Source organism: Orussus abietinus, unplaced genomic scaffold, assembly GCF_000612105.2.
Source record: "Orussus abietinus isolate OABI.00-Male unplaced genomic scaffold, Oabi_2.0 scaffold531, whole genome shotgun sequence".
Lineage (NCBI taxonomy): Eukaryota > Metazoa > Arthropoda > Insecta > Hymenoptera > Orussidae > Orussus > Orussus abietinus.
The window spans coordinates 1-18,963 of record NW_019394757.1 but is presented as its reverse complement, the minus strand read 5'-3'; the positions used below and the strand labels follow the sequence as shown (position 1 = coordinate 18,963).

General features: G+C 40.3%; 2 protein-coding genes across 5 annotated transcripts; one reads left to right on the top strand and one right to left on the bottom strand.

Moving 5' to 3' along the window:
- Window positions 1-3,149: 3,149 nt before the first annotated feature.
- On the bottom strand, window positions 3,150-13,602 carry LOC105702855 (cyclin-G-associated kinase). The gene is made up of 7 exons (XM_023433177.1): window positions 13,389-13,602; window positions 11,769-11,830; window positions 11,105-11,690; window positions 10,190-10,980; window positions 8,994-9,722; window positions 7,773-8,900; window positions 3,150-5,657 (listed from the first exon to the last, which is right to left on the bottom strand). Exons 1-7 carry the CDS (start codon window positions 13,510-13,512, stop codon window positions 5,550-5,552), a joined length of 3,528 nt encoding a protein of 1,175 aa, XP_023288945.1. The 5' UTR covers window positions 13,513-13,602; the 3' UTR covers window positions 3,150-5,549.
- LOC105702856 (ubiquitin-like modifier-activating enzyme atg7) lies at window positions 13,307-18,631 on the top strand. 4 transcript variants are annotated; one of them, XM_012430760.2, is made up of 10 exons: window positions 13,307-13,438; window positions 14,972-15,006; window positions 15,404-15,624; window positions 15,709-16,183; window positions 16,410-16,726; window positions 16,810-17,110; window positions 17,181-17,528; window positions 17,602-17,717; window positions 17,845-18,145; window positions 18,217-18,631. In XM_012430760.2, exons 3-10 carry the CDS (start codon window positions 15,425-15,427, stop codon window positions 18,274-18,276), a joined length of 2,118 nt encoding a protein of 705 aa, XP_012286183.1. In that variant the 5' UTR covers window positions 13,307-13,438; window positions 14,972-15,006; window positions 15,404-15,424; the 3' UTR covers window positions 18,277-18,631. The 4 variants fall into 4 exon arrangements, with proteins under 4 accessions (XP_012286183.1, XP_012286185.1, XP_012286184.1 ...); XM_012430762.2 differs by lacking the exon at window positions 13,307-13,438 and adding an exon at window positions 13,669-13,777; XM_012430761.2 differs by lacking the exon at window positions 13,307-13,438 and adding an exon at window positions 14,270-14,595.
- Window positions 18,632-18,963: the final 332 nt, after the last annotated feature.

Below are 18,963 nucleotides of genomic sequence, written 5' to 3'. Positions count from 1 at the left end.
TTAAATATATAGAAAATATAGGACAAATATTTTGTGCTACTAGGGATGTGTTCACTTGATTGATTCACCATCGATTTTCTATTTATATTATTACTTTATTGAAACATTTCAGTCTAAATAGTGGAATATATGTTAAGTATTTCCGCACACTTTCTCATGAGGCAGTGAGAAACGTACATAATTTCGTTCATTGTTTCAAGAGGGTCTAAAGATCATCGAAGGTTCATCAATTCCGTAAGTAATTAATTTAAACGGCAACGAACCGTAGTTGACATTGCGGTTATACCTATTTCTATCAGAACCGATCAAATAACCGGTTTTTATATAAAAGATTTATTTTTGTCAATTAAGTGCAAGTAATAATCGATTTAGTAAGAGTAATAATAAACGAAATGAAAAAGAAGTTATTTTATTTCCAACGTTTATATTATTTTCAGTTGAACTTACCACACAATAATAGGTGTAAAAAAGCAAAATGATGAAATATATGCACGCGATGAATATAGTTTCTACTCTGACAATATGCAATCAATACGAACACATAAAATGGGAATACCCAAACTTCTCTTACGGGTGTTGGCATGTATGCATGAAATGAAATGGTATTAAAAAAAAAATTATACACGCCCAAATGTGTTTTAAAATTAACACTTTAAAGTGGATCATTCAACCGGCCGTAGGGTAAATAAGTACAGTACATATGTATCTCGAAATAGACCGGAAGAAAAAAGAGATAGATTATGCAACATTGACTTTATATATACATGTGTTACAGGAAACGTAGTGAAATCATGTGAGGAAAAGAAATGAAATTTAAATAATCATATTTAATTCAAATTTTGAGACCTCGTATTCCCATCGTTTTAGCATAGAAACATATTCAACACTTTTTTTGCCTTTATCCCGTTCAAATGCAAGTTTATCGATTACTACAGTGTTCTAAATTGTCGTAAAATTGTCCTGACCCTTTCGATTCTCATATCAGAGCCCTCGATAATTGTATATTGATCGAAATGTGAGCGCTCGACGCCATTTTGGTTCTGATCTGGGCTGAGTTAAAAAATTCAAATTTTTAATGTGTCAGAACAATTCTTAGATAATCAGAAGTGATACGTCTAAGTTTCGGACAATTTGGTCTAATACCCTTAAAAAAAGTGTTGTATTCGAATCGACTGATTTGAAGGAGGTTTCACTTCACCTTAACGAGCAGTGTCCACTCTTGAGCCCCGATCATTTTGAGTGGGAAATATTTTTTCCACGCATCGACACGGCAAAAAATGGTACCAAATAAAAATTCCTTGGCATTTCGAAGGACAGGTAATACGTCTTTTAGATTTTTACGGTGCCATGGCATTAACGAAGATGAATTTCGTTTTGAAAATGGATGGACGACCCGGTGGGTCATGCAGCGCCGGGAACGGGATTTTTTTAAAGCTAACGATGACGTGTATTGTACGTACGCCCTGTTATGTAATCTTTCATGTCGTGCAACATGCGTTGCAAACGTTTTGCTCTTGTCCTGTGAAAGATGCTGCCCGTTCCGTTGGTTTAAATCAAATATTGACCGTTTCCCGGGATTTTTCGAGAAACTACGCCGATTGGTCGTAACTCAATTAGGGTCCAATGGCGCTGTCGTCCGATCGAGTACCGGGTACGGTTACGACGCCCCTGATTGGTTATGACGCCCTGACGTCACTCAATGCCATTTAATCACACCAGAGAGCACTAATGTTTGCGCGGCCCGACTGGTACGTTTTATTAGCGCCTGATCGATTTATTGAAATCGCATAAAACTGACGTTGGCGCTCGATCTCATCGGGGGAATCTGTTTAAATTTGAATCGGATGTCAGCGATTTATCAATGGAGATAAAAAGGAAAAAGTCATGATTTTCTCTTTCATACCTTGGCATTGTAAAAACGGAATGATTCGGTCATGAATGCTAGTCATTTTCTAGTGACAAATCTTAATGGCGCAGATGAAATAAAAAAAAGAAAAAGGTAATAACAACGAGCCGCGAAAGCGTAAATTAATTTTGAATCAAATGAAATTCGTTCAACCCCTAGTAGTATAGAATAATTTCTAAATATTTCTTTGTAATCTTTGCTAAATATCTCAAGCGACAGATNAAAAGAAATGAAATTTAAATAATCATATTTAATTCAAATTTTGAAAGAAATCATTTAACTGGCTTGATTTTTTAATCGTTAAATACCGCGAACGAGAGACTGTACAATGGGTGCACATTGTACATTCATCGTATTTCACGATTTTAGCATTAAATACCGCGAACGAGAGACTGCGCAATTGGTGTACATTGAACATTCACCGTACTTCACGATTTTAACATTAAATACCGCGAACGAAAGACTGTACAATGGGTGTACACTGTATATTTATCGCACTTTACGATTTCACTGCCGAATGCCGCGAACGAAAGATTGTATCAATGGGTGTGCATTGTACATTCATCGTACTTCACGATTTCACGACCAAATGCCGCGAATGAAAGATTGTATCAATGGGTGTGCATTGTACATTCATCGTACTTCACGATTTCACGACCAAATGCCGCGAACGAAAGATTGTACATTGGGTGTGCATTGTACATTCATCGTACTTCCCGATTTTGCGGCCAAATACCGCGAATGAAAGACTATACAATGGGTGTACATTGTATATTCATCGTACATCACGATTTTAGCATTAAATACCGCGAACGAAATACTGTATAATGGGTGTATATTGTCATTCATCGTACTTCACGAGTTTACGACCAAATACCGCGAACGAGAGACTGTACAATGCGTGTACATTGTACATTCATCGTACTTCATGATCTTAGCTTTAAATACCACGAACGAAAGACTGTACAATGGGTGTACATTGTACATTCATCGTACTTCACGATTTTACGGCCAAACACATGGACACTGATGGACACTTACGTAATAACCATGAACCAGGCCGTACCACGTGGCGTAATGGACTCTGTATGGCTCTTACCATCTGCATTACTGACTCGTAGCAAAGGGTTCGAAAGAGTCGTTCAGATTTCCATAATCGGAGCCTTGGATGTCTGGAGGTCCACTTAAGGAGGGAGCCTCGAGAGCGGTAGGGTCCGATGGCAAGACCGGAGAAAACCTTCCCTTCACCGAGAAAATATCTGCATATATATTTGGAATCTGCTTAATTTACATTGCTGTATATACATGTGTATCATACGCTATAGCACTAGGAGAGTACAATGACCATTTACTCTTGAATTAAATTAGTACGGCATCCGACGAGCGCGACACTAGCGAGAGGCTCTCTCAATTTAATCCTGCTGCGTAAACGAGATACACCCGGTTATCGCTAAGAGGCTATTAGAGGTAATTTCTAAAGAATGAAGAGGAGCGACGCCATATCGTTTTCTTTTCACTTTACATTGACTCGGAGCCCGAGCCAAATTCGGGAAGGTCTGGTGCATCTCGAACAACCGTGAACCAGGCCGGATAAATTGCTCAATGCAGCGGATGATTCGTACAATTCACCTTACGAGCTCTGAATGGCAAAGTCTCCGAAAGAACCGTTTCAATGACCATAATCGGAACTTCGGACATTTCACGGCCCACTTAAGAAGGAAACCTCGAGAGAGGGAGGGCCGTTGGCGATATCCGAGAGGACCGTCCCTTCGCCGAGAATATATCTGCGTATATATTTGGAATCTGCTTAATTTACATTGCTTTATATACATATGTAATATATACCAGATAGTGCTCATAGGGTACAGTTGCCATTTACTCATTAAGTTATTAGGGAGGTTCAAGGAGCGCGTTGGGGGATGCTCTCTCGATTTTGCTTTGCTCTACTCGCGCGATATACGGTCACCATTAGGAGGCTATTAGAAGGCTATCGGAGGTACTTCTGAAGAATGGCGCACCGAAGAAGAGCTCGACACGAGAAGGGCACTGCAGATAATTGTCAACCAGGTGGCATCGATTACTCGATGCACCGTGTGACTCTTATCGTCTGCATGGCCGATTCTCAGCATCAAGGTTTTTGGAAAAGTCCTTCGATTTACATCCTCGAGGCCTCGGATATTTCATGATTCATTTAGGGAGGGAACTAGTGATGCGACGAGTCGATTACTTTACCAACTCGAGTTACTCGAATTCAAAAGCAATGCCAACTCGAGTTTGGACTCGAGTCGATAACTGGGTGCCATATACATTCGGCACGGCGAGTTGGCGAGTTACCTCGATTAGTGGCGACGAGTCATTATGTCGAGTTACTCGACATAATGACTCGAGTTGCTCGGAACATTGACGACTCGATGCCGCATACATTCGACGCGACGAGTCGAGTCAATGGTGAATAAAACGACTCTATTAACGGCGGCTCGTGTCAAGCGACATAACGAGTCGAGCAGTTCATTGACTCGAGTTACTCAAACATTGCCAACTCGAGTCGATGACTCGATTCCGCATACATTCGGCGCGACGAGTCGAGTCAATGGCAAGCTGGCGAGTAAAACGACTCGAGGAAAGCGACATAACAAGTCGAGTAGTTCATCGACTCGAGTTACTTAAACATTGCCAACTCGAGTCGATGACTCGATTCCGCATATATTCGGCGCGGCGAGTAGGCGAGTAAAGCAACTTGATTAACGGTGACTCAAGTCAAGCGACATAACGAATGGAGTTCAGTTCACTCGACTCGATTTACTCGAAAATTGCCAACTCGAATCGATGACTCGCTGCCGCGTACGTGCGGCGCGACGAGTCGAGTCAATGGCGAGTTGATGAGTAAAACGACTCGACTAAGGACAACTCAAGTCAAGCAATATAACGAATGGAGTTCAGTTCATCGACTCGATTTACTCGAAAATTGCCAACTCGAGTCGACGACTCGACTCCGCATACATTCGGCGCGACGAGTCGAGTCAATGACGAGTTGGAGAGTAAAACGATTTGATTAATTACTCGAATAAACAAATAAGGCGCGGTTGATATCTCGATACGAGTGACTCGGTCTCGCCCTTACCCTCGTAACTCGCATAAGTTTGTACCAATAACTCTAGTTACAATAACAATGACTCGAGTTGACTCGAGTTTAACGAGTCAAAATACTCGACTCGTCGCGTCACTAGAGGGAACCTCGAGGGGGAGGGCCCGAGAGAACCGCCCCTACGCCGAGAAAATATCTGCGTATATATTTGAAATCTGCTTAATTTACATTGCTTTATATACATATGTAATGTATGCCATAGTGCTCGTAGAGTACAGTTACCATTTACTCTTGAATTAAATTATCAGGGCTTTGAACGAACGAGTTGCGTGCAAGACGCTATCTCAACTGAGCCCTATCCTGTTCGCGCGACACGCGGTTAACCCTAGGAGGCTATCGGAGATAACTTCTGCGGAATGCCTTACGGAGGAAGAGAGACTGACTTGTGTTTTTCTTCTTATTCGTCGTACAGCTATTCGGAACGTGAGCTCGACCCGGGAAGAAATGGCGCGCCTCGAGGAAGCCGCCATCCCCGAGGACGATTAACCTTTCTTGAAATTAACTGAACAGATTCTGCTGCGAGGCATCGTTCTCGAATGTGCTCCAAGCGTTGTTCAACTCCATAAATATCAGTTTGGCAATGTTCTCGTTCGCGGTGCCCGCTTGCTGAAATCGAAAAAGACGAGCGTTAGCGTGCCAGTAATTAAGGTGAGGTGAAACATTCTTCAAATCAGTCGATTCGAATACAACACTTTTTTTTAAGGGTATTAGACCAAACTGTTCGAAACTTTGACACATCACTCCTGATCATCTAAGAATTGTCCTGACACGTTCAAAATTTGGATTTTTTAACTAAATTTTGTAACTCAGCCCAGATCAGAACCAAAATGGCGTCGAGCTCTCATATTTCGATCAATGTACAATTATCGAAGGCTTTGATATGAGAATCGAAAGGGTCAGGACAATTTCACGACAATTTAGAACACTCTGATAACCGATAAACTCGCATTTGAACGGGATAAGGGCAAAAAAAGTGTTGTATATGTTTCTATGCTAAAACGATGGGAATACGAGGTCTCGGGGTGAAAATTTAATAGACCTGGAAATCACAGATGGCGCAGGGGGTCCCTCTGTAGTCAATTAGGGCCCCAGAAAGCATGAATCCAGAGGATTTCTGGAGTTTTACTTCGATTTCTTTATAATTATTGTACAAAAACGACAGGTGGAGTATGCCAATTGGTACAATACCCAATATAATTCGACACGGCTGTCAATATAAAAACGAACGTCGGCAACGTAGGCATTTAGAAAAATCTTCTTTATCAACGTCGATCAAGTTCCTCGACGTGTTTCACTTCCCCTTAATAGCAATTACATTTTCGAAATTGTGCGCCCGGAATCCGGGATCTTCTCTAGAGACCGACAGAAATCTAGGGCAGTAGAGTCCTGCAGCGCAGTAAAACCCAGCTAGGACCTCGGGAAACTTGTGAAGGAGAGCCACGGGACATAAGTTTTTACTGTCGCGAGATAACCGAGCTTAAAGACGTCCTTATTACTAGGATTTTATTGTCGAGGGGTTTGTTCCCGAATGGCCGTGGTATATTGTTCATTGTTCCCTTCGCCCCTCACTTTGGAAATTCAATTGCACGGAATTGATTCTAGTGGTTTACTTCAGTTCTGGCAGGAATAGAATTAAACATACGAATCACGGAGTAGGGAATATGAACAAGTAAATGCATTTATGGATTTAAGAAATCAAAAATCGGTATTAACCTGTTAACCTGGGAATTATCTATTCTACGACTAGTTTCACAATGGGGACTTTTTCCTTTGTCTATATTACATTTTTAAATTTCCATGCAATTTAATATTTCCAAAATTACCTGGTATGACGAAAAATCTCGTAATACCAGGTAAACAGGTTAAACAAAATCGATCTTGGAATGGTTCGGTACATCTCTGTAAAAACTAATGTTCGATACGTAGGCTGGATGGCGGTCCTTTTGTAATGTATTAAGGTGAAGTGAAACCCCCCTCAAATCAGTCAATTCGAATTAGACACTTTTTTTTTAAGGGTATTGGATCGAACCGTGTGAAACTTTGACATATGACTCGTGAACACCTAGAAATTGTCCTGACATTTTCAAAATTTGCATTTTCGAGAAAAAATTGTTTCTTTTAGCCTAGACTAGAACCAAAATGGCGACGAGCTCTCACATTTCGATCGATATACAAGTCTTAAAGGCTTTGATATGAGAAACAAAGGTGTCAGGACAATTGTACGACAATTTAAAATACTCTGGTAATCGAGAAACTCGCATTTGAACGGGATAAAGGCAAAAAAGTGTCTTATGCGCTTCTGTGCTAAAAACGAAGGAAACACGAGAACTGCCGGAGATAAAATTTAGTTAACACTAAAATCACAGATGGCGTAGGGTGGCAATCTGCAGCCAATTAGAGCGTCAAAGAGCACGAATCCAGGGGATTTCTAGAGTTTTACTTCGATTTCTTTATAATTATTGTACGGAAACGACCTAAGGAATATGCCATTTAGTACAATACCCAAGATAATTCGTACGGTTGTTGATATAAATACGAACGTCGGCAACATAGGTATTTAAAAGAATCTTTTTTACCGACGTCGATCAAGTTCCTCGAAGTGTATCACTTCACCTTAAAAACTTTGAAAGTTAACGTTTAGCATTCAAAATGAAGTTAATTTCTTGCATTTCTTAAAATCAGGGCTAGAAACTAAACCGTTGAATATACTAAAAAATGCACCTTGTCAGGGTGAACAGCTAGGCAGGCTTTGCGATACGCCTTTTTAACATCTGCAGCGGACACGAGCTGATGCATTTCGTATCTTTGCCACCTGTCGGCCTCCGGCCACAGCACCGTGTGTAGAGAGCAAAGAAGAGCCCTGAGGTTACCCTTTTTCCCTTCGGTCCATTCGGCAATTTTTAGCCTCTCGGGATCCATAGTCTTGGCGGCCTCGACCTTGCGCATTTGGTTTATAGTCTTGGGGCTGTCCTTCTCGGCCTTCCGCGAGCTGAAGAAGTTGTAGCCCTGACTACCCAGGAGATCCTCGAAAGCATCCCCAGGTTTCTTGGGGCCGGCAGAAGCGGCGCCGGCGACGGGCTCGGAATTGTTACTCGTAGTGCCATTGGACGTCGCGGATTTGTGCACGCGGGGGCTTGTATGCACGGGAGTGCCAACCGGGGCAGGGCTGGCCGACTGTGGAGTGTTGGAGTCCCTAGGGGTTCCGTTCCAGCTGGAATTCAATCCAGCTCCCAGGGAACCGGCAAGATTTGCAAAGGGGTCTTTGCTCTGGGCCGCGAAATTCGGCACGCTCGCGTTTCGCGGGAAGTTCTCCTCCACGTTGGGCGCGTTCAGGGAGGTCTTCGAGTTGGCCCATCCGCCCAAGAGGTCGTTCCCTCCGCTTCCTGCCAGGGGATCGAAAAGGAAGTCGTTACTCTTGCTCTCGGTCGGATGACTTTGCCCGAAGAGTAAATCATTGACATTGACGTTGTTGGCATTATTGGCATTGTTGCCCTTGACCGTATTCCCGGCAGGCTGCTCGTGGCCGAACAGAAGGTCGTTCGTTCTCAAGTCGTCCGGAGCTCGATCGGTGTTCTTCGCCTCTTCCGATTGGAACGCAGCGAATCCGCCTAGAAGATCGTTTGTACTGGGCTCAGGGCCAGAGAATATGTCCAACCCAGGAGCTGGTGAGGGGGTTTCCGAGGTAGCGTTCAAACTCGAAGAACCAAGGTTGAGCAGGTCCGCTTCCGCAAACCTTTTTGTCTCGGCTTCTCTCTCCTGTCGCTCTTGGACATTTTCTTCGGGCAACGGCTGAGGGAGCGACATATCCTCCGGTTTTGACTCCGGAACTGGTGGCGCCTGTTCGGTGACCTGTAAAATTCCCAAGATTTTTCAGATTTTCGAGCTCGTCATAATGAACGATTAACGGTGGATAACAAGAAAACAATGCCAGTTAGACTTTACATTCGCTTCGCGAGGTTGACCAGCGGATCGGAAGTTCTCCAGGGTTTCCTCCATCTCCAGGGTCGATCCAAAGAGAGGGTCCGGACCGGGCTTCGGAGACCGTGCCTCCCAGGGGGCAGGAGGTCCCGATGTCTTCGTGGATTCCTCTCCTATCATGACGTTTAGCACCATCCTGAATTTCCCTCCCACCTCCGGGGTATCGTCTAGCTCTTGCTTCTCGAATACCAGAGTGCTCTCCGTTAAGGGCACGTAACCCGTGTGAAAGTACGTCGAGGCGATCTTAATGCCAATCACTCGACCCAGCTGTTGGCGGGCGTGAAAGACGACGATTGTAACGTCGCCCCGTACTGTCGCATCTCCCAGGATAAGGCAAACCTTGCCCTCCATCATGCCGAAGAGCTTCATCTCCTCATACTCCGCGCGTTTCGTGGAGAATACCAAGGCGCCGTTGCTGTAGACCTCGACATAGGGCCGGCAACCATCCCTCGCCTTCGTGAACAGAGGTACCGGTTGTAGGAGCAAGGAACGAAGCACCAATGGTCTTGGATGTGGATGTACTCCGCAAATTAGGAAGCTCATGTAATTGATAATACGCAGTTCTGATGGCTGCAATTGGGGTGGCTGACACCGTCTGGTTGTATACAGGGTAACTGCCTCTTCAACGGACGTCAATGCTCCAGAATAAAGAAGCAGGGCACAAGCCACCGTTGCACTAGCTCGATAGCCATCCTGTTTAGAAATAATATAGATTAAGAAATTTAAATTCAATGCTGAATTTTATATAAAATATAATGATGTGAAAATTATAAAATCAAAAATGTCAAAACCGTTTACTTTCCTAGGTTTCTTTCGGCGTTTATAATTAGACGTGGAACATCAGTTGAACATGTAGAACTTTGTTTCCTAATAACCTTTTGTGGATGGCTCGGGTAATAATGATTATTTGAACCTATTATTGTTGATATATTAAATTATTTCGGTTCTTATTGAGGGATCATCAATTTTCGTGAACTACGTCATGTTGAATAGTAATTAATCTTGTTCTTAAATAGAATGAGCTTTGTAACTTTGATATATTAGTTCAAAAGTATTTATACTTGACGAGTTCATAAGCTTCAACTGAGTACTACGTCCTCTTACTCTAAACATAGCTCTACTGGGAATTTATTTCTCTTTAAATGACCAATCATACTTACCGAACAGTAAAGCACAACGACGTTATTGAAGTCAGCATCTAGATATTGATACATGTCCTGACAAATTTGATAAAGAGCCGAAAGCATGGGAGCATTAGCATCAGGCGAAGCGTAGGCAAAGGAGCAATCGATATGCCTTCCAGGAAGTCTGGAGACATTTGGCCGTCCTCGTGATAGATTATAAAGTTGAATCTTGGCAGGGGGCGGATGTCGAGTCTGAAGAAAGGCCCTAACATCTTCGACATGGTTAGCTCGATATGCAGACTCTATCCCGTCTGCTGGATAGGGCATGATTAATATTCGAGAGGTTAAGTAACTAGCGTCCAACTCGGTCCTGGCCATGCTTTGTTGCACGGAGTGCATCATTTTGCTTGATGTGTCTTTCAGATTTCTTAAAATACTGCCCGCACCACCTTTCAAGGAACTGAACAGACCCGACGAAGGGGCTGCAACGTGTTTAGGCATCGGTGGATGAACTGCAGGAGGTCTTGGTGGAGCCATTGCAGCTGGGGGATTCGGTCGAGGAGGAGGTGCCGTTGTCCTGTGCGACGGAGATGGCGACGTTGGTCTCGGAGGTGGAGCGGGTTTAACGATTTCTACTTTTGCTGGCTCCCTAGGATCGAAGTTATTTGATTCCGCTATTGCAGCTAGTCTTTCTAAGAGCGTCGCTGTTGTCAATCTTTCGGTCGGTGAAGCTTGCAGACAGCCTTTCACTAAGTCATGGAGACATCCAAGTCGTGGGTTCGGTGGCAATGGAGGGTATCTCGCATTGACAATTCCTAACTTATTACCTAGTAAAGTAAATAAATGTAGGATTAATTAATATTACTGTTATATGAAAGTTCTCTACATATAAGATCGAAGAATAAAAATAATGGACTTCTAATGAAATTACCTTAATAATAATGGAATTACCTTCAGGAAATGGATGCCGTAAACTAACTAAGGCATACAAAATACATCCAAGCGCCCAACAATCGGCAGGAGGTCCTATCGGTTCATTATTCCAGGTGTCCATCATTTCTGGCGCTCGATACATCGGAGTTGTGTACTTTGCCATCTGGTCTTCCAAAGTTGAACGTTTCTGAGCATTCCATGATGGATCTGGTAATATCTGCTGGGTAGTTGTACTTCCAAAATCACACAGCTTGATCAAACCGTCACTTCCGATTAAAAAGTTTTCTAGCTTAATGTCACGGTGAACAAAAGGTTGAGGTTGCTGACTGTGCATATGATGAACCGCTTTTGTTGCTTGATACGCTATTTTACAAACTTGGGCAAGGGTCAAGGAGTTAACAGATGTACTACGCAAAATGTCTGCAACTGTTCCTCCTGGACATAGTTCGGTAACTAACAAATATTCATAGCCTTTACGATCTTCTCTCTCCACCCGCTGAGCACATAAATACTGAATTACGTTTGGGTGGCCTGAAAGTTTCTTTAATATCTCTATTTCTTGAATAACATTCCTATTAGCTTCTTCATCGGTAGCAATGAGTCTCTGTAACAATTAAACAATTCTATGTTTAATGCAAAGAGTATATTTAAATTTGAGGATAACAAAATAATTTTTATTTACCTTAAGGGCATATTCTTTCCCCGTGGCAATATCTTCTACTGCAAACACTAAAGCCCAGCCACCTGTTAATATTAAATTTCATATTATTTATATAATAAAAATGATATACTTTTAAAATAATAAGATATGCGTACGTTTCATATATTAAATTATAAAACAGTCAGAGTCATATTTTTTTACAGAATTATTAAGTATTTACATACAGGAAAATTTTAAAAATATTTATATTGTTTCATCATAAATACTAAATGTTAGTAACTATAGTTATTTGATAACTAAGTAATTAATTGATTAACTAATCCCAAGCCAAATAAGAAGAAATAAAAAAATATCGAAAAAGCAATTGAAATAAAGCAACAAGACATAAAGTTTGATTTCTGATGAAAGAAGTAAGAGGACAAGCACATTCTGTAAATTATGTAATTTTGTAAATTTTGTTAAGAATTTTAAAGAAATCGTGAAACATCAGAAATATTTATTAAATGTCAATTATATTCATTATAGTTACTGTCATGACTGATCAGATTTATTTTTCTTTTAAAGAACCCGTAAAACTGTTAGAACATTAAAAATACATAAACTATACTAACATCTACATTTACGCTTATTACATGTTGACTTATAAACAATTAAAAAGTAAAAAAAAATCAATATAGAGGTTAATATGAGTTCCATAGAAAAAAACCATAATTGAAACATTTAGCAATTTCCCATTATTTTCACTCAAGAAAATACCACAACTTCATGTTCATCTATTACATTGATTACTCAGTGGACGCAATGTTAGGTTAGGTTCAAATTCGACGAAATCTCGAATTCGGGCATGTTTAAAAGATAAGGACCACCCTTTGGCATGTTAATGATCTGACGCAATGTTAGGTTAGGTTCGAATTCGACGAAATCTCGAATTCGGGCATGTTTAAAATATGAGGACCGCCCCCTGGCATGTTCATAACCTGACGCAATGTTACGTTAGGTTCAAATTCGACGAAATCTCGAATTCAGGCATGTTTAAGACATAAGGACCACCCCTTGGCATATTCATAAGCTGACACTGTTATACGAGGGATTTCAAGAAAGAGACTCTGAATGAAAATTTACAGGGGCAGCGGGACTCTTAGCCGGATTGAAAAAAGAAGAAACGGAAAAAAAAAGCATCATACGTGCATAACGCAACTCCAATTAACCTCCGATCTAACGGTCAAGCGTGGCTGCACCCCACCTCGAGAGAAAGTATAGGTGCAACGGCATCGGTCGAGAATAGATCCGAGAGAAATGCGCGGTGATTCGAAGGCAAAGAAGGGAAGCGGCCGCGAATCGTCCCACGTGAGATAAAGGACAGGTTTTGACAGGCAAGCACACGGAAGTCGGGGGAACGTATACACTCTCGGCGATCCCAGAGATCCCTGCGAGATGTCGAGCATGCTTTTGACACATGTCAAGTGAACGTCGCGGCACGCACCAGGTCGACAGCGAGTCCCCGCTATGGACTCGATATCTTACCGATGACACGTCACCGTACGCACAGGTGGCGAAGAATGACGTCGCGGCGGTTTATAATGCGCGGGGAAATTTTAACGGCGTTGAACTTTCCGAAGTGGGAGGATCTCGACGACTCACCCTCCGCGAGTAGCCTGTTCACTCGAAGCTTCACATTGTTGATCTCCAAGGTTTGTCCGACATACTCGTTCGAAGTGCCGGCGCCGTTCAGGTAGCCCAGCGCGGACTTGAAGTAGTCCGACATATTAAAATTATATTAAAATCCCTCCCTTAACGGTAGAAGGGCCCTTGCGTTAACGCAATGCAGACAGCCGCTGCTGCCCGGCCATATTGGATTCGTGACGTCACGCGTGCTTCAGGGCCGTGCCCGCGTTTCGCGGCGCCCCGACAGGTGGCACCCTCTTCGATGCGCGGTTGTAAATCGTTATTACCCGTTAGAGATGCGGAAAATAATTCTAGACGACGTATAAATCACGATTAAAGATGTCCCCCACGACTTTTCGGAAAAGGTATCCGTTAATCAATGATTCGACAGTTTACTCGGAGGAATGGGAAGGGCGTTAATGTCTCGAGCTCTCCGCCATTGATCCCCTTCCTTCGCGAAGTTCCTTTTGTCGTCGAGTCTTATGAGTACATTTATTCCATTACGTTGGCTCGAATCATCGTAAAGTTCAAGTAGACATATTGACTACTCTACATTTGACTTTGATCAGCAAAGTATATACGTAATGCACAAGGTGATCGTGCAAAAATATAGTATTAAGTTTACCAAATATAGCGACGTTTAAATATATTGTATCTTTCCCGCCGGGAGGAATTTTCGCGTTGCCATGGGTTACGCGCGTGCGCAGACAACGCTATTGACGAGTGCGACTCGCTAATGTATTTTTGATCTTTAAACTATATTGAAAGGTGAAAACCGTTTACAGCTGTGCTTGCTAATTCGAAAATCTTTTATATACGTTTAATTGATTGATCTCTCAAATTTAACTTACCTTTGCGTTGATTTATGTTGGTTACTCATCATGTGCGCATGTACTTGCATATTTGCTGGCAACTTGGCGGCGGATAATTGCGCCTGTATGGAATGTATATGTATACGTCTGTATGTGTATGCATTGAAGTTGATACTTCCCTTTTAATTCATGTGCTTGAGAGTTCCACGATTCACTGCTGTCACTTACAGCGTGTTCGTATCTGGTCACGTATATACACACGTTAACGGCAATTGAGTAAATTATGCTTGTGACATTTGAACACGCCCCTGATTCTCAGTCCTGTGATCACCTGTGATTCATTCAATTGCAGTTAATTTTTGGGCATAAAGGTACACCTTGGTATCATGTCTGTATTATAATAATATTTTTTATTATTCTCCGCCATAAATAATCAGTGTTAACTTCATATTATGAAGTAAATTATAGATTATGAATGACTATATATCGGCTTAGGTAAGGATGAAACCTCCAACTGCGTTGTTTTTCTATGTATAAGACAATTCAAAAAGTACTGTAATAATGTTTATGCTATTTATTTGTGTGTGTTGACACATACATATATTTCTGATATTGAAACTAGTGTGCAAATATTTCAATTTCTATTATACAAAGAGAAAAATTGAATTACATTTTATTAAAGGTTATGTTTACATTTGAAGGTGAGACTGTTTTGTAACTTTAATTTTGTACATTTTCTTGTTACAGATTTGAAAGGAAAAATAAAAAACCGTTTACTAAAGGTATTGTCAATTTCTTAGGTTTATGTCTATTTATACTTTTTCATTTCTGGTTTACTATTACATTTATGTGGACAAGTTATGTGAATATTTAAAATTCTAACAGTCCTTTAGAGTTAAGATTTTATATTATTTTTGGAGTAAAAATGGATTTGCGAAAAATCCTGTTATAAGTTGTATAGCATGCTTAAATGCTACATGATGTAACAGTCTTGGAATGTTACATATTAATTATTTGTTAATCGAACTTTATTGATTGTAGTGTTAATCAAACCTTTGTCAGCTATAATTTCAAATTTCTTTGACTTGTAATAAATATAAAATATTGCTTTAGTTAAAACTTACGTTCATGTTTAACAAATGGATATATAAACATAATATCTGTAAATTATAATTCCAGGTTTCTAGTACGCGGCTTAAAATGTTGAACGAAGTAGTCAAATTCACTAAGCTGAGGTCAGCAACGGAGCCTAGTTTCTGGGCAAAATTTGAAGAATTGAAACTGGATAAATATAAGCTGGAGGATAAGATAAAAATATCATTATGGGGAAGTTATAGTCTTACGCCTACAACAGATGGCAGAGCTAGTCTATTAGTTTTGGATTGTACATCGTTTAATGAGTGAGGATTGTTTAAATTATTCAATCGATAATCATCATATTGTGCTTCCTGTCACAATAAAAGTAACACTTGGATAAATTTTAGAAACGCGGAGACAACGACGCATGATACAGCAGTTCCTTGCACTGGGTTCCTTGTTAATACAAATACCTACGAAGCATTTAGATGGACAAACCCTGAAACATTCATCAACTCATTGGGGCAGCATATTTTAGATGCCATTAAAAATGGCACTGCATTGCAGGAACCATGGCAATTAACATTTTTCATCATTCTTTCATATGCTGATTTAAAGAGACATAGATTTCATTATTGGACTGCGTATCCGACACCTTTTAACTTACCTGAAACATATCATTATCAAGAACCACGATCTGCTACATTAGAATTTACACAAGATAAGATCGATGAATTACAGAAGAGTTTTCTGAAATTACCAGGCAAAAGCAAATGTTTTTTCTGTGTTTTTAAAACTGGTCACAACTTGGAAGTTGTTAGTCTTGCCAAAGGAGTTGAATGGATCAAATCAAATGTTGAAAGTCATAAAGACTCCAAGTTGGTAAATTCAATTATTTCATACATCTTTCATAATAGTAACTTTCAAGTCTTTTATTTATTTATAGAAATAATAGTCACCTTGTCTCTCAGATAATTACTCATATGGTAGTTAGAATTTCCTGATAGTAAAAGGTGTACATTCTGAACAGCACTGCTTGCTTAAATTTTATATTTCCTGCTTATACGATATTCAATAGTGAAACATTTATTTCTGTTCTTATTTTCAGGATAATGATTACGTATACTTTGCTTTCTACGATCCCTCCACAGAGTTGGAACCGGGATGGCCACTACGTAACCTTCTATGCCTTCTTTTTTGGCATTGTCCCTTTTTTAGTTTTCAACAAGAAATTAAAGTCCTGTCAGTAAGAGGACAAAATCTACATGATGCAATTGTATTTTCATTAAAAGCTAAAACATACGATGATTCAGAAAGTATTCAAAGAGCGATTTGTGAAAACCGATTGGTCGGTTGGGAGACAAATGTTAATGGTAAATTGGGGCCTAACATTGTAGATCTATCCAGCTCTATGGATGTCATTAAGTGAGTACAAACATGCTAAACTATATTATCAAATTTATTGAATAACTACCTGTAATTATTCTTTTACATATGCATTTTTCAAGGTTATGTGGGAAAGCAGTGGATTTAAATTTAAAACTAATGAAATGGCGTTTGGTGCCTGAGCTCAACCTGGATGCGATAAGTGGACCTCGATATCTTTTACTGGGTGCCGGGACACTAGGTTGCGCAGTAGCAAGAGTACTGATCGGTTGGGGAATTACAAATCTTACAATTGTTGACAGTTCCCACGTGTCTCACAGTAACCCTGTCCGGCAAAGTCTATACACTCACGAGGATGCTGTAAAACGACGTTATAAAGCAGAAGCAGCTAAAGATGCCCTTCTCCGAATACGTCCGGATTTGGTAATTGAAATTATAATTGAAAATCACCTACACGAGTTAAAATTACTAAAGCCAATGATTTTCTACCTAGAATGTGGAAAGTGTCATCCTTCAGATTCCTATGCCTGGCCACGTTGTGGGTGAAAGCATGTTGGAAACAACACGAAATGCCATAAGTCAACTAGAAAACTTAGTGTCTCAGCATGACGTTTGTTTCTTACTTTTGGATTCCCGAGAAGCTAGATGGTTGCCTACTGTACTCGGAGCTACCTTCAACAAAATAGTTATCAATGCTGCCCTCGGTTTTGATTCTTACACAGTACAGCGACATGGTTCTCGTGGATCTTCGCACCCAGACTCTCCAGATTTGACCGTTCAAAACCCCACTGGACAAGATCTCGGTTGTTACTTTTGTAATGACATCACGCAACCAGGCAACGTAAGTTACAATTTAACATATTGTACACTATTTTCTGCACTTAAAAGGTAAATATTAAAAACGATATTTCCAGTCACAGCTAGACAGGACTCTTGATCAGCAGTGTACGGTTAGCAGACCAGGTCTCTCTCAGATCGCAGCAGGACTTGCAGTTGAACTTATGGTTGCGATTACTCAACATCCCCAAGGGTCAGTAAACTCTTTTTTGCAGAAAGAGATCTCTTGTGAGATACGTCCTAAAATAATCCAGAGATATCTTTGTTGCGAAAGTATCTACGTTTGTAGCTAGGCGTTTAAATTTACCCACAATTTACAGGATCGAAGCCAAAGCAATGATGAATTTTGGGAACGACCAATCTAATTCCAACAAAGACACCGTTTGCGAACCTGGCTTACTTGGAGGTGTTCCACATACGATACGTGGTTCTCTTTGGAATCACGAAATGCGATTAACAATTACGCATAGGTTTCCATCGTGTACTGCTTGTTCGGCACCATTGATAAATGAATATAAGTGCCGAGGCATTGATTTCGTTCTCGATGCTTGTAACCAGCCAAATTATCTCGAACGATTATCCGGCCTTGAAGAATTACTGATGAGACCTGGACTGGACGAGGTGAGCGGAATAAAGATTATTTAATAAGAGTTTATTGTATTAAAACCGATCATTTAAATTAATTGTTTTAGCTATGTTATGCCCTAGAGATGTCTAGTGATGAGGACGAGGAAAATGTAAAAACAAACTGAAACTAGTAATAACATCACACAAACATCTTATAAATACACGCTATATTGAAGATGTAAGTTTTTCTATATCGAAGCATATCGCATTGTTTGGCCATTGGTTTATTGATGCAGTAGAAAAATGTAAACTTTTTCAATTTTTCTTTGCACAATATTACTTAGTGAGACGGACTATGTTTTAAATTGATGTTTACATATGCAATATGACTCACGTTACAGTATAATCAAAACTAGGCTTTTAAAACGTAAGTATTTTTATGAATAATTAAAACTTGTTGACCACTTAAACATTATATGTCATTTAATGATAATCTGTTATGTATAATTTTATTGATAAATAAATTTCTACTTGTCCATATTTACAAATGGAATTGTTCCTAATGATATTGACACGTTTCATGTTTAACGTGTACTATCGGTGACACACGTGGCACGGAACGTGTTAAATACACTGTATACAATACATGATATTAAATCATTTTTCTAAAGCAAATGAACTTCTTATAATTCTAAATCAAATCCAATTTCTGTATTACTAGTTACATTGTAATTTATGAATGTTATTTTTTAATAGCTATGAAATTGTTGAATGTACATACAATTGATGACTCATGGAATTATAGATGATCTCTGATTTCGTACGTTAGCTTTCACCGTTTTTTGCCCCCAAGGGCGGCGCAACGAATTTCT